Consider the following 16,985-nt stretch of genomic DNA (forward strand, 5'->3'; position numbering starts at 1 on the left):
TGTTGTACTGAAATTTTAAAATGGGTATGCTTGTTCCCCTTATAACTGCGCATATATTGGTCATATCTATTTTAGATATAGATTATCATGAAGTTTTAATTTTGACCTCAAAAATCCGAAGCAGGGCTAAATTTGTATTTCAAACTAGAGATTGGCAGTTTGTGGGTGTGATTATCTTTTGTTACTGTTTACACCGGATGTTGACTCACATATTGCATGAGCATGCTTGTCTAGTTCTAGATAAGGGAGATTGCACCAAAGGAAACATGTAATCAAATCACCGTATAACTTGGAAAAAAAGTACTTACTCATATATCATTGGTAAATCCAGATTTTATTTTTAGTTATATTAGTTATATATAATCACATTCCTTTAAAAAATCGGTTAACTTTATAAAAATAACTCATTAGGACTGTTCAGTCTGATCGCTGTTTCAGAGTTTTGCAGGCTTGCTGGTACCTTTTCTGGAATAATATCAAGCATGCAGATATTTGTCTGGTTAAGCAACAATCTCCTAGGCCAGTTGTGGAACTCTCATTGTCTCTCACCAATGATGACAAATGTCCAATTGATCAACCATCACTCTAAAATTACTCTCAATCTGGACTCTTACGTGTGAATATTACAATGTCAAAAGAGACAATCACAGATAGTAGGTCTCCAAATATCATAATGGACAAAGTGTTTCTTAATAATCCTTCAATGCACATGTCCTCCATTGCACAGCTACAATTCCCCCCCCCCCAAATTCTTCTCATAATTGAAAGGTACCAAGAGGAAAATCATAAGTATTAGTATATCATATATACCAATATTTTGTGTATATTATAAAAAAAACTACATGCTTTAAAAGACATGGATAAAACAATGATGAATTCATTTTGTAGTTCCTAGGGTGAAGTTTTGTTAAAGTATAAACATATCCTTTCAGTGCCTCACAGATGGAGCAGAGTGGTAGAAAAATGCGGGAAAACTTTAGTTTATTTTGATAAATCATGCCAGTCTCCCTGCTCAAAATATCGTCTGCTACAGAGCACGTGTAGAGTCGAGCATCAGACTGCTGCTTATTCTGATAACACTGCTAAGCCCTGCCCTCTTGCCTTATATGCTTAATTGCTGTAGGGGTGTAAATTTTTCTAGGTTACTCCCGGCCTTTAAGAATTATTGGTTTTGTGCTATTTTTAAAAATGTTTTCTCTACAACTCCTCATTTTAAAAAAAAGGAGGAAATGATTGACATGTGTGACTTACACAACTAAACAATACCTCATTGCTCAAAGTGCAAGAACTTGTGCTTAAAACACAGATATTTACTTGTGTTTTATCTTTAAAATTGTTCATGTAGGGATCCGTGTTAAAGTAGGTATTGAGTACCCCTTGCTTGTCGAAAAAGACGACTATATGGGGGGATCCTTCGGATGAGACCGCAAAAACCGAGGCCTCGTATCACAGCAGTTGTGCGACGATAAAGATCCCCAGCTCCAAGGCCATAAGCGCCGAGCTTAGACCCAAACTTCCAGTCTTTAACCGGCATTGGTGAGCTATCCATATGAGTGAAATATTCTCGAGAAGGATGTTAAACAATGTTCAATCAATCAATCTTTATAATTGACTATGATGCTGCTTTTCATTTTCTAGAGCTCTATGCAAATCATATAGGAAAATCTCCACAAACTATTACAGTAAATAAGAAATACAATAATTAATTGCTGGGCAATCAAGGAGCCCTGTACATATCAGAGATTGGATCAAGCCCCTGGGAGGATTAAACATCAAATCAATGTAAATTCAAAATGCTCTTGAAAATCCTTATATGCACTCTATTCTATGTCAGTGGGCCTGGGTTGTCTCAATTGCTCTAGCTAATTGTAATTATTTAAATCGACTACATCTGCTTGTATATCAGTTACCCCGAGGAATTGTACTGTTAAATAAGTGGAATATTCGTAGTTGTGAATTTATATTGAGATAACAATTTACATATTCAATTGACTGACGGTAGTAAAGTCAATTTACAGAAATTATGCATATAAACGTATGATACGTGCAAACGTCTTACGAGCTATTTGGTGATTTGTAATATCAAAAAAGAGCCCTCACTTCTACGGCTATGCCTATGGACGTCAGACATAGATCAGAACGTGTAGCACTTCACCTTGAAAATCAAATGAGAAGTAAAAGAACACACAAAGAAATAACAATAAATATACCTTGTATTCGATGTACAGTTGGGGTCCATTCGATAACATTTCTCTTTTCTGTCTATGTCAATGAAAGCTGGATCTATGAAGTATAGAAAACGATCAATTCATCGATATGCATAGCTGTGAACAAGAGTTCTAACAAACGTTCATATCAAACGGTGTAAAAGCATAACATATTGGTGGTTTAGTCTTAAATCAAAACAAATATAAGATTAAACCTTATATTCGCGATAGTTCAACTTGTTCACAGCTATGCATATCGATGAATTGATCGTTTTCTATACTTCATAGATCCAGCTTTCATTGACATAGACAGAAAAGAGAAATGTTATCGAATGGACCCCAACTGTACATCGAATACAAGGTATATTTATTGTTATTTCTTTGTGTGTTCTTTTACTTCTCATATGATAATATTTGATTCGTGAAAAACAAAATAAAAAAATCTAAATTTTAAAAACGGATGCAAATATATACAATGTATTTGAGGTATCTAAACATTTCATTTCAGAACAAGGAAGGAACCCTGTTTATGCTTACATGTCACATGACTCAACCACCAGTTGATGGCTTCGATAAAAATGCTTACAATGAAATTTGTCTGTCCTTTGCTTGGCACCTTAATTGATCTTGTTGAAAAACATGATTTTGGAAACAAAAGTTTATGTAAATACAAACTATATCATGTATAAAAAAAAAATTATCCAAACATTCAAAATAATTTATTTCTATAACAAAAACTGTTAATATCAATCGATCAAAAATCGTCTCCATACCCCTTTAAGATACACTGTATATAAACATTCCATCATGAAAAATCAAAATAAAGAAAGATTCCTACGTTGAAATGATGATAATTATGATCATTGCATCGCGTTGTCTACAAGTCTGTAAATGTAAGCACTTCTTGTCGATACATATGACGGCGATGAAGGTTGTTTCTGGTTTTTGCATTTTGGTTATTACGAATTAGGACGATTAAGATATATCTCAGTCTGAATAAAAGCTTAAACCTCAGGTGTAGATCTGAGATTGGAGATTATTTGTGACTTTATTTGTCCCTGTACGTATGAAAGTCTCACAAAGAATATACTATGGTAACAGATACTTACAGTTATACATTCTCCTTGTCAGGTACGGCTTGTTAGGACAGCCTTTTGCAAAGTATTTACATGGGTGGTTGTTCAAAGTCTGAGTGTGGAGTACCATGCAATTCCCTATAAATAGGTAAGACGTTACTCATATTTTGAAGATCTAATACTAGTATTAACACGCAAATTCTGCAAAGATAAAGGTTCTATCAAATTAATGTGCATGTAATGCCATATTAACATTTATTCATGTTAATATTCAAAATGCTCTAGACAATCCTTTACTGCACTCTATTCTATGTCAGTGGGTTTGAGTTGTCTCAAATGCTCTAATTGTAATTATCAGTTACTCCGACGAATCGTGCTGTAAAATAAATGGAGCATCGTAGTTGTGAATTTCTATTGAGATAACACGGAACTCCATGCTAAAAGACTTGCTACACACTGGTTTCTTAGTTCAGATAAGATTACAAAACTGCAAAGGAAACACTGCTAAGTAGTTAATATCTTTCAATCGTTTCTTATCTGTTTCGATATAATACTGTTTAATTCACCAAACAATCTCAAACACTAATAAAAAAACCAATCACTGCTATTTCTCGAAGTTGTCTCTAGAAATTGTTGAACATATGCATATTCCAACACCAGAACCATATGAAAGGTGGAGATAACGAACAGTGATTAATGTTGTATATATTTTGTGAAAAAGTATTATATAGCATGTTCATACCTACCCCTCCCTCCTCCATAAAACCACCAAAATGAATTTGATATTTCTATTAATTCTATGTATTACAATATAAACCTAAATAATAAACACAAGGTACAATTTAAAAACATAAAAAGCAAGGTCATTATTGCTATGAATAACTAATAACTCACATTGAAAAAATCAATGTAACATTTCACTCCGGACACAGTAAAGTGTAGCTGCAGAACCGTAACTCTCTGAGAAAATGTTGGGATAGATCAGAGACCTACATATTCACCCCGTATACAAACCTTTGATTTACGGCACACAAAAAGCTGCGCACCGTTGAAACCTTATATCGCTACATGTATATTCTTGCATCGCCGTCTCATATATTTAGTATAAAAGAAATCCCTAACATATTTTCCTACTACACAGAGAGTTACAATTCTGCTATGATTTTTATCAGTATTTCATAGCTCAAAGTTCAATGTTTATATTCTTGTAAAGTTAACAAACATAATTTTGTACAAATATAAATATCAACCTCGAAACTCATATGATAAAAATCTATACGTAGGGTTTCAGTCCTACAATTTTTTTTTATCAATATCCGTTGTAGAAAGGCAATCTTGATGGGATACTTCATCTCATATTATCATTCACCTTTCACATAATATAGTACTTTTATTGCCTTGTAAATGAACATCTCTAAATATTATTTCTTAAATTACAGTTTGATGAATTTCACATCAACTTTAATTAATTAATTTAGTTACCAGGTTCAGTCCACCCACTGATATCATCGTAACAGAATTCGACAAGATGAGAGAGATCAAAGCGTGGAAGACAATGGTAAACATATTCAAACACCTGAAACCCAGAACAATTGAGTCTACGAGAGGCTGCCTCGACTTCAGACAGGTTTTTAGGACAGGTATCGACCGGGAAAACATGAAATCCGGACCGTGGTAGTCTCATCTGTAAAAACAACATGAAAATGTATGAATTATTACCGTAACTTGTTTCACAATCCTCTCTATGCATTTATTCATGTCTGTTATGTCAATGGTTACACAATTTGTGACTTAGAATATTACTACCGAAGCAGTACCTTCAGAATACCAGGTAATGTTGTCGTTCCTTATTTTATGCTTAGGATTATGTATGACTATATCAATATATCTTAATGTAGCCAGTAATGTAAAAATGATGTTTGTTTATGAATAAATACAATAAACCTATTCAGATTCTTTTTCTTTAACTTTTGCTGTTTATTGATATTCAAAAACTTCTACGTGAGAAGAAAAAATCTCTCGCTGTGATCTTCAATTCGACTTTTAGATATATCGATGACGTTTGTCTATTAACAATGATAGCTTTCATTCATATGTCGATTTGATATATCCCTGTGAGCTCGAAATAAAGGACACCACAGAGTCGTCCACTTCTGCTTCATACTTAAATATTTTATTGAAAGTAGACATTAACGGCAAACTAACAACTCAACTGTATGACAAACGGGATGATTTCAGCTTTTCTATCGTCAACTTCCCACATTTTTGTAGCAATATTCCATTATCACCTGTATATGGTGTTTGTATATCTCAACTGATTCGATATGCAAGAGCTTGTTCTGGGTATAGTCAGTTTTTAAATCGAGGTAAGCTACTGACAAACAAGTTGATGTCACAGGGATTTCAACAGTCTCGATTGAAGTCAGCATTTCGAAAATTCTATGGTCGTTATAACGATCTAGTTCGTCAATACAACCTCGCATTGGGTCAAATGCTGTCTGACGTGTTTCATACCGATTGTCAAGCAGTTCTTGGCACACTGATTTGACTGCGGATAACTCCGTTTACCTGATCAGGATATGGGGCTCACGGCGGGTGTGACCGGTCAACAGGGGATGCTTACTCCTCCTAGGCACCTGATCCCACCTCTGATGTACCCAGGGGTCCGTGTTTGTCCAACTATCTATTTTGTATTGCTTGCTCAAACAAAGAAGTACGAGTAACTTTGGTGTTGCAATACTTTTTATATGTGTATATACATATTTGATTTACAGTCACACGTCCCAACACCTTGTTGGATTTTTAATGAACGTATACATTTCAAGAAAGATTCTCTGTTTAAACACTGGGATAATGTAGCAGTATAAAACTATTTTGCATCACACAATACACAGGTGTAACTTCAGGATCTACAATTAATTGATAGAAATGAATCGACAACACTTGGGGTCGATTGTTCTCGCAGCCAATTGAAATTCCAGCTGTATAAGTAATTTCAACAAATGCATTGGTTATTAGGATAGCAAATAGCATAAATATCTTAACGATTTGTAAGTTTCATAGTTGTCAATAAACACAATGTACAAATGCTAAACACACTAAATAAAGTTAAATGGTGATTATATAAAAGTCGTAGAGGAAGAACTATGTTATAAGCATATTTATCCGGACGATTTTACTGGGAACCAAAGTGTCCGGATTAACGAGGCTCCACTGTATATCCAATGTAATAAATCTGATGAATATATAAGGTATTACTCTATACTCTTACACCTTGACGGTCGTGCAGAGAATAACTGAATATTACAGAATAGCACGCGTGTGCCAGTTAGTAAATACAGCTCATTCTCTCTCTCTCTCTCTCTCTCTTTCTCTCTCTCTCTCTCTCTCTCTCTCTCTCTCTCTCTCTCTCTCTCTCTCTCTCTCCCTCTAAAGGGAGTGGTAAGCATATTTACACATAGATTAATTATACGTGAATATAAGTAATAGTAATATTATACTTTAGACATTATGCATGTGCCTTGGATCCTTCTTATTTGAAAGAAGAAAAATTGGAAGATACTTACACTGTGGTGTTGTTTCGGTAAAGGAAACATCAACCAAACAATTACAACAGCAACAAGCTGATAGATAAACGAATCCATTGGTCGTGACATCATTGGATTTCATAGATGATAACTATTCCTGCAAAATGTAAATATTTTATAATCCCAAAACATCTCTCACGAAAACGGTGTACTAAGAGTTTTATAACTTTACGATGTATACTATCAACGTAACAACACTCGTAAAGTGGACAAAACTGACAATAGACTCTGCTTTACGGTCTGTTCAATTCTTTCAAATGAAGCTATATAAAATCTAAATTTAGATCTCCATAACAGAGGAGTATGTCATGTAGGCCAAGTTAGATGCAACGTAATTCAAAAGCATTTAATAAGCCAACTAAAGTGATAGAAACAACCTACTACCTGCAGTCTTGTTTAAAACAGACCCAACCCTTCCGCCAGATATTTACACGTGCTATTCTGCAACGTATGCTACAGATAGAGAAGTATCTGAACGTTACATTGTCAAAGTTTCCAGAATATGACACTTTTGCATCAACTAGAGAGACGTGGTCCTATCTTGCCAATGCAAATCACAATACATAACACTATTTTGATCATTAGAATCACCCACATTAGAAGTTGTTTATAGAATGATCAAACATGCAGGTGGAAAAGCTTAAAGCACTGAAGCTTTATACTAGAACGCAGTATCGAAAACTGCACATAATGACGGGGTAAACTATCAATTTTCATACCATTTATAAGAGAGTTTCGACAGTTTATGCAAGGTGATGATAATGAACAGTGATCAATCTCATAACTTCTATAAGCAATACAAATATATATATTAAAATAGCCTAAGAAATATGACATGCAGTCGTAGGAATAGCAATGGCATTATCATTGGACTTCAACTATTCGGTATATGTAAGAACATCAACAGGCACAATCGTTAGAATACGACTATTTCCAAAGTGGTACATGACGATCCAAGACGGCACCTTTAATATCCAAAATAGCGGGGTTGGATACCTTAATCGCAGACTTTTTAAATGAAAATATTCAACCAAAGTAGGGGAGAGCAATGCCAATAACCCCCCCCCCCCCGATCTGCAACCACAAACAATTAATAGAATTTTTCTATTACAAATAGGATTCTGTTTTTATTTTGTGTGGATGTACATGAATGTTTGTATTACAAGTTTTTTCCTGCCTTATTTTTAGTGAAGGTGTGTTTCTATTATATGTATAATATTCTACTTTATATTTAGTGAAGGTATGTTTCTATGTTTCTATGTTTCAATGGTGTGAATTCGAATACTATCGCGTGAACATGCATTTCTCCATTTTGAATCTCGTGTACCCAAGTTCACGTCGTTCTGAGATGTTACATAAAATCCATAAAAGCATGTAAATCTTATTTTCTTAATCATATAATAATCACTAGTCGATTAACGTTTCCTATGTTCGTGTATTTGCTAAACACCGACTCTGAATATGACGTCACAATGCCATTTACATCAGTTGCATAGCGTTTCCCGCTTTCAATGAATAGACGGATAAAAATGTCTAAAGTTAGAATACTTTGATTGAGCTCTGTCTTCACACGTTAGGTGCTAATATTTCGGGATATTATTTGTCCTGTTATGGATCTAGATACTAAGGCCAATATTTTTTGCTTCGCCCTCAAACACGGTCACGCCGTAAGACATATTATCCTACTTATTCGAAAGAGCGAAAAGGAAACGAAATACATTGACACAATGTTGGTATATCGGTAAATGAAACACCATCCAAACAATAAAAACTGCTTCAAGATGATAGATAAATTAATTCATGGCGATATGCGGGACGATGATCACGTGACGGTTGCGAATTTATTATAAATTTAGAACCGGATGCAGCGTAGTTAAAGCTTCCCGAGAAAAATCACAATGCTGTACAAACACGTTATATGACATCGCAATAAAAAAGTACGTCACGACGTAGTATTGCGGGGAAAATTCCATGTTTTGTCGTAGTTTGCTACCGCTGCCAAGTGTCATGTATAAATCTGTTGATTGAATTCTTGTCAAATTCTTGTTTCTATTTCATATTGATTACAAGTCTCCCTTTTCATATATATATTTTTTTCCTATCTCGAGTCAAAATTGTGACACCAACCCCAAGTGAACATATAAATGTATAACTTCAAGGACGCCTACCTCAAAATCAAGATTAGCTTCATCCCTTCATATTTCTACAGGAAGTTAGGTATATGAATAGTTTTTGATTGCAGTGTCTACAAAAAAATATTGACAGATTTTTGAGCAATGCTTCATTTAGTATCTGGACTACCCTGTTTTCTAGTATTAATTTCCACCTCAATTCCTTAAATTTTCCCAATTCTTATTTTATGTTTATGTTTAAGCATGTGATTATATATTTATATTTTGTATATATTCTAAAGATTATTGTAAAAGATATAGATAAAAATTCAAATTCAAATTATCTTTTTGAATTGAAAATCGGACTGATCTTGTAAAATTCACAATTTTCGAAAAGGGGGTAATTCAAAGTTTATTATTCTCCCTTATATACCTAGAAAGTGGCCATGAAATTTATACACATTGTAAAATGAACACACCCGATGTTGGTTCATGAAAAAAGAATTTTTTTTTTATTGACTACCGGTAGCTATTTATGGTCACATCGTCCCGCATGTCCTTAAGAATAATTACAGATGATAACTGGGCATATCCTTGAAACATTTCAATATTTCATCATCTTAAAATATCTCTCAAGGAAACGGTATACAAAGAGCTACATATCTTAACTATGCCTACCACACATTCGCAAAGTGGGCAAATAGACAAAACTAACAATAGACTCTGCTTTACGGTCTGTTCAATTCTTTCAAATGAAGCTATTTAAAATATATTTAGATCTCGATCATAGAGTAGGATGCCATGCCAACCAAATTCAGACACCACGTAATTCAAAGGGTATTTTGAAAACACACTCAAGTAATAAAGACATCTAAATAAATGCAAACTTGTTTAAACCAGAAAAGAATCAACTCCAGCAGACATTCACATCTTTTTATTCTACAATGTACATCCACCAGAGATAAATAGAGTGTATCTATATTTCATGTTTTGATATTTGGTTCATCCAACGAGTTGATATGGTGTATTTATTCGTGAGGCTTGCCGAGGGGTGCAAAGGGGTGCATGACGATCCAAGATGGCACCTTTAATGTCCAAACAGTAGAGTTGTAGGCCCAATCACAGACAATTTAAAAAAAAATGAAAATAGTCAATTAAGTAGAGGATGACAATACCCATCACCCTTCCAGATCCACAACTGCAAACAAGTATTAGTATGTTCATATTACCGGATAGCATTCTACTTATTCGAAAGAGCGAAAAAGAAACGAAATACACTTACACAATGGTGGTGTATCGGTAAATGAAACAGCGTCCAAACAATGAAAACCGCTTAAAGAAGATAGATAAATAAATCCATTGGTCTTGACGTCATCAATTGTTTTAAGAATAATTACGGATGATAACTGGGTCTATTCTTGAAACATTTCAATACTTCATGATCTCAGAATATCTCTCAAGGAAACGGTATACGAAGAGCTCCATACTTAACGATGTATACTACATATATACAGTCACAAAGTGGACACAACTGACAATACGCACTGATTTACGGTCTGTTAAATTCTTTCAAATGAAGCTATTTAAAATCTATATTTACATCTCTATCACAAAGTAGTGTGCCATGTCAGCAAAATTCAGATGCCACGTAATGCAAAAGGTATTTAAAAAACACACTAAAGTAAAAAAGACATCTAAATAAATGCAAACTTGTTTAAACCGGAAAAAAACCCAACTCTTCCAGCAGTCATTCACATTTTTATTCTACAATGTACATGCACCAGAGATAGTGAATGAGCTGAACATTACATTGTCAATGTTCCCAGAAAATTACCTTCATGTTTCAGCTAGAGAGACGTGATTTTGTTCTGTAGTGCAAAGCACAATATTCAACAATACTTTGATCATTAGAGTTAGAATTCTCATCAAAATTTTGGAAGACCTGATCACCTTAGACTACGAAGGTATTTTCAATGAGGAACTCTAGCATATTTTCAATTTCAACTTCTGGATACTCTGTACAAGGAATCGGAGTGATGTTTAACGAGGTAAATTTTGATGATTTGGATGAATGATCACTAAATACGAATATTTCCTTTTTCCATTCGTGTTGAGGAAGCAAATGTCTAAGTGTCTATGATGTCAAAAAAGTCTAGTCTTCGATTTATCGCGACGAATTGTCGTGTAAAGTGTTGAAAAGTAATCCGTTTTGATGTTGTTGGTTTGAGAAAAGATTTACAATTTCAAATTTACTAAAAAGCTCTTTAGAATGTTTAGAATTTACATTTGATATATATCAAATTTGGCATATGTTGTAACACAGAAAGACAATGGTGTGACAAGCTTTGTCAGCTAGAACCAAAATATAATCCTAATGTAACCTATATCCAATGCTTTTATCACTTCTGTTTTACTAAATACAGAAGGATATATGGTATGTACTTTTGTTGATTAACAAATACAAGATTTAAATACTCCTCTGATACTTTTAATCCATTCTGACAAGGTATCAAGTTCTTTTTCATATTTAGCCCATCGTCTGGCATAATCTTCCGCAAAATTAATGATGGAAATGAAGTTCTGTCGCCAAATGAAAGACCGAGATTCTCTGAATTTAGTACCTTTTAAAATAAGTGATTTCAGGTCCTCAGTTTAACTATATTATCACCAGTAAAGACATGTCCAGCTGAACTATAGTTGAAAGAAGAACAAGAACATGTAGGAGGATTTTCTATAAAATGGTCTACATCTAGGTACTGCAAAGTTTGCTTGTAATTAAAATAGAGTGGATGCAATAGTAGAAGCACATTTGTAGGAAATACAGGGTGTAGACTTCAACTTGAAATATACTGGAATACAAGATTGAACATTGTTATGGCGACGAATGTTGCTTATGTTGACGGTATAAATTCCATTGTTAGTTAATTTGAGCTTATTAAGGAACTGGTGGCATGTTCGGAAAGGAATATCATCCAAAACCCGCGGTGGTTTCAACATTCATAATCATAGAATTCAGTCTATATTCTGATATTCAAACATCCAAGTATGGATCAGCTTTGGCTTTTTCAAATCACGTATTCAAACTCTCAATTTTGTACGAATATGATCCCAACTAGTAGGACAAAGGATGTACAGCAGAAACACTACTCGAACAATTGTAACAGTAGCAAGATGATAGATATATGAATCCATTGGCGTAACATCATCGAATTTATAAGAAAAATTAAAGATAACTATTCCTGAAATATTTCAATATTATATGATCTCAAAACATCTCAAGTAAAGGTGTACTAGGAGTCTCATAACTTAACGATGTATACTATCAAATGAACAATAGTCGTAAATTGAACAAAACTGACAATAGCCTCTGCTTTACGGTCCGTTCGATTCTTTCAAATGAAGCTATTTAAAATCTAAATTTAGATCTCGATCACAGAAGTGTATGTCATGTAGGCCATATTCAGACGCAACGTAATTCAAAAGGTATTTAAACAACACACTAAAATCATAGAGCTACGTGTTAAAGGTATCAATCATTGCTTTATTCTTATACATGTACAGTCATATATTACAGAGAGGACGTTGGAAAATACAGAATACTGCATATAAAACATGTACAGGAATAAATTCTTTTATTATATATGATGAAAAACTTGGAGAAAGATTAAATTAACAAATGAACATTATCACGAATTCAAGATTTAATCGAATAAGATCATTAAAGCTACATAAGATCCACATTTTTCTTCACAACAAATAGAAATTTAGATAAACTTTTTCTGATGCATTGCAAGATTTGGTGATGTATATAGTTTGTAGAATTCTATGATATTTAGATTCTTTAATACATTTCAGACAATAAAACGTTTCTGGCAATTTTTATATTATATTGTGTACACTCAAAAATGTTATGATATTGATTACACAAATAAAACACACTTCGACTTCATGGAGTATTATGCCATCTTCCACATTAAATGGGTAGTTAAAACTTATTACATCTAAAACATAAAAATCTTTAATCTTAAGCTTTTGGAGAAAGATAAATTTAACTTCCTGTTTCGCCCAAATTAGAGGATAGAGAGATTCTGTTATCCACAAATATGATATAGTCAACACCCATTTAATATATTTTGTGATAATTGGAATTAAATTTTACCAATTTTGTATAAACTAAATGATTTGTTTTGAGGGACAATCTAACAATGTTAGTAAAGAAATGAAATTTCGCACAAAACGCTATCATACTAAAAGAGGGAATCTCCCAAGTTTCTCATATTGTAAAACTTACACGGTACCAATTTTGATGCACCAGATGCGCATTTCGACAAATAATGTCTCTTCAGTGATGCTCAACCGAAATGTTTGAAATCCGAAATAACTATGAAGTTTTAGAGCTAACTATAGCCAAAAACAGCGTGCCAAAAAAGTGGAGCCAAATTCGTCCAAGGATAAGAGCTATGCATGAGGGATATAATCCTTAATTTTGAAATGAATTTCATATATCATTCCATTTGCTGTCTCCATACTCAAACTCATTACAAACATTTAAAAGCATTTTTTTCAATATTTTTGTAACTCCACACCTTGCATCCGTATAATGATATTAGTTGTATTATTTTGTAAAATAAGTCTAACTGACAATGAATAGATAAGTTGTGTTCTTACGTCTTGCAATAGCGTTAAACATTGCTTTTGTGGCTTTATTAAAATTCTTTCTTTAATTAATTTTAAAACTTCCGGAATTTATAAACGTTTATTTGGTTAAGAACGTTAATTTGTTGTTGTTGCATTCGGCAATCGATCACAATAACATACCGGTTTGACAGCCGATGTCATGATGATAGAGTTTGGTATGATCAATTCTTTGTGGTGGTTAGAAGTTCTTTGACATTTCAAAATGGCGTCAATGTCGTGAATTGTTAACTCAATTTTATTGCTGTTTGATGAAATCAAACTTACAACACGATAAATGCAGTGTTTTATTTTGTATTTTAGTTTGTCCCAGAGGATGGAACTTGTATTGTCGCCACGGTTAATTATTTTCTAAAGAGAAAGTAACGCTAAAAGACGCAATTGTAAGTATACACAAAACATCGAAATAAGATAAGACTTACTACTGTAATAAATGGCATATGGAGATGCTATTGAACCATTATTAGTGGTATTTATTTAAATCGTCTATGAAAGTTTCATAGAATAAAGTAACAAATGAGATAAACATTTTTTTTTATTCAAAACTTCATATTTATTTTCATCCTGATGATGCATTAAATAAATCAATTTTCGATAAAAAATGATTTTTAAAAAGAATGTAAAAACAGCCATTTCTGAAATGATGCACTCGCGAAACATTTAATAATGAAGCTGTAATCCCCAATTGTAATTGTATAATTGTATATAACCTTTCAGTGAACAAGACAGCCCCCCCCCCTTCCTGACCGAAAGGCGAATAAATCTTCTAACTTTAATTACTCGAGTTTATGACACCGTCCATTCACAATGTCGTATCGCAATGGACAAAACTCAAAACTCAGATATCCGGCCATTTGACATTATTTCTTCGACATAAAACTTTCACAGGTTACACTTCGTCATCGTCCAAGGTTTTGTAAACTCTGAAGACATGTGTGCAATTTGTTGGACGAAAAGTTTGTCTAAAATCCCTGATAGTCATTTGGCAGGAAATAAACGACAATCAAGAATATCTAAACACTTTTTGCTTCAATGTGTATTATCTTTATATTTCTGACGGTGTATTATTTTTATATTTCTGACTGCTATGATCTTTACATTTCTAACTACTATGATTTTTATATTTCTGACTGCTGTGATTTTTATATTTCTGACTGTGTATTATCTTTATATTTCTGACTGCTATGCTTTTTATATTTCTGACTGCTATGATTTTTTCTTCTTCTTTTGTTTTACGTCCCTTCGAGCATTTTTCACTCATAATGAGACGTCGACGACTGTTGGTGAAGTACCACGAATTTAGACCTATGCTTGGCGCTCAGGACCGTAATAGTGAGGTTTTTTTAACGTACTAACGCCTGCCACGACACGATACCTCCCTTTTAAAGGGGCATGTACACGATTTAAGCTGAAAATTTCCAGATTTAGTTTTTTTTTTTTTCATTTTTAACGTTTATAATACATGCTTAACTAAGGTATTCATAATAGTCAGTAAAACTTTGAGTGTCAGTTACAAAAGAGATACAGAGCTCACGGTTGTCTGTTATGTAAACAAGACTCGTGTCATGTATGTGTTAACATAGGTTAAATATACTAGTGAGCTGATTTTTTTTTCAATTTACAAGTTAACATGGAACACAATTCAATAGTTTCTAGTGTTTATCACATCTCATTTTGTTTAAAACATTATATTTTCTATAAAGCAATCTATATGCATACAAAAACATGACACGAGCCTGTGTCTGTAAGAAATTATGATAGTGTCTGTCATAAATTATGTGAGGGTATGTCATGTGTGTTGCGTATAATATAGAAATATATTAATATTACTTTAAAACAGAGCAAGTGTGTTGATGCGGTAGGAAGTGGCCGTCTCGCTGAAGTTGGGGGCTACCGCGAAGAGAAATGGCTGGAACTTCAGATTAAATTAAGAGGTAAGCTTTGTCTCATGAATCATGTAAACCCAGGGTAAAGTGGCTTGCATCATTTTCATGCATGTTTCTTTTTTCAAACATCATGCAAATATCTACGGAAGCCCATTAGTGCAAACCAAAACTAAATAAAAAACGAAATTATTATATAAAAAACGAAATTAATAAATAAAAACGAAAATATTAAAAAAAAAAACCCAGTAAATATGGCAAATAGTTTAACCTTTTATAAAACCCTTATAAACTGAAGGATTATGTGCACTTTTTCATTCCAATTTGTAGGTTTGATGTACGTTTTCAAATCTAGAATGCGAGTTGCCTCAAATCACTTTCCTTTATACACCGTACTGCCCAAGAAATTTTATTTACATATATTTCACACGTGAATTTAAGCAGTTGATGAGCAGAATTTGCTATAGCGAATAAATCATGGCCGGATTTCTTTTTCTTCACCATGAACATAATAAAATAAAGCCATCGTCATTATATCGCACTTGGTACGTTAAGCAATGTTTACCTGGAAATCCTTGGTTATCTGATGTAGTCGGATATCGCATACAGATGGGGAGCATTTAGACCCTTATAACACATCCAAATATCTGTTTATCAACTTTTGAATTAAATTTAAAAGTATTATTTCCCAAAATTAATCTGAAGAGAAGGCTCAGATCACCAGTGAATGATGTATTTATTGGATAGACAGATGTGTCCGATTTACTGTAGTATGTTTCTACTGCAGTCATTAATTCCTCAAATTGCATGTTTGTGTAGAGTGGTGTGATATCATAGGCTAGCTGACCGTGTATAAGTAAGAAAATATATGGCTCCCATTAGTCAGGTACCTCAACAATCACTTGATTTTACACTAATTAAGTTTCGGTGGTGTGATACGGTGTGTACCAGTGTGGCTGCTAAAACTGGTGCCAGGTGGCCTTCGTTTATGCCAAGTTCTGAATACTTTGCCGTGTCATGTAGAATTAATGACTTACATGTATCAGTTCACATCAGTACAGTGCGTTCCTTTTCTTATCGAATGATTTCGTATTTTATATAATAATTTCGTTTTTTATATAACAATTTCGTTTTTTTTTATAATTTCCTTTTTATTTAGTTTTGGTTTTTTATTTGATATTTTCATTTTTTATTTAATAATTTCGTTTCTTATATAATAATTTCGTTTTTTGTATAATAATTTCGTTTTTTATCTAATAATTTCGTTTTTTATATAATAATTTCGTTTTTTATCTAATAATTTCGTTTTTTATATAATAATTTCGTTTTTTATTTAGTTTTGGTTTGCACTCATGGGCTTCCGTAAATATCAAGCAATATTCATATGAAAAATCGGACATACCAATATCAAAAAAAAAAAATTATT

At 33.2% G+C, this 16,985-nt stretch overlaps 2 protein-coding genes and 1 long non-coding RNA gene across 3 annotated transcripts in view; 1 reads left to right on the top strand and 2 right to left on the bottom strand.

Moving 5' to 3' along the window:
* LOC125654509 (uncharacterized) overlaps positions 1 to 16,985 on the bottom strand; it is a 222,826-nt gene that overhangs the window by 11,964 nt on the left and 193,877 nt on the right.
* On the bottom strand, positions 2,093 to 10,537 carry LOC125655339 (uncharacterized). The gene is made up of 5 exons (XM_056142845.1): positions 10,264 to 10,537; positions 6,850 to 6,967; positions 4,766 to 4,967; positions 3,317 to 3,421; positions 2,093 to 2,283 (listed from the first exon to the last, which is right to left on the bottom strand). Exons 2-5 carry the CDS (start codon positions 6,940 to 6,942, stop codon positions 2,135 to 2,137), a joined length of 549 nt encoding a protein of 182 aa, XP_055998820.1. The 5' UTR covers positions 6,943 to 6,967; positions 10,264 to 10,537; the 3' UTR covers positions 2,093 to 2,134.
* Positions 10,735 to 15,616, top strand: LOC130047544 (uncharacterized). The gene is made up of 3 exons (XR_008796417.1): positions 10,735 to 11,029; positions 13,980 to 14,059; positions 15,517 to 15,616. It is a non-coding gene; the product is annotated as an uncharacterized LOC130047544 (long non-coding RNA).

This window comes from Ostrea edulis, chromosome 7, assembly GCF_947568905.1.
Source record: "Ostrea edulis chromosome 7, xbOstEdul1.1, whole genome shotgun sequence".
Classification (NCBI taxonomy): Eukaryota; Metazoa; Mollusca; class Bivalvia; order Ostreida; family Ostreidae; genus Ostrea; species Ostrea edulis.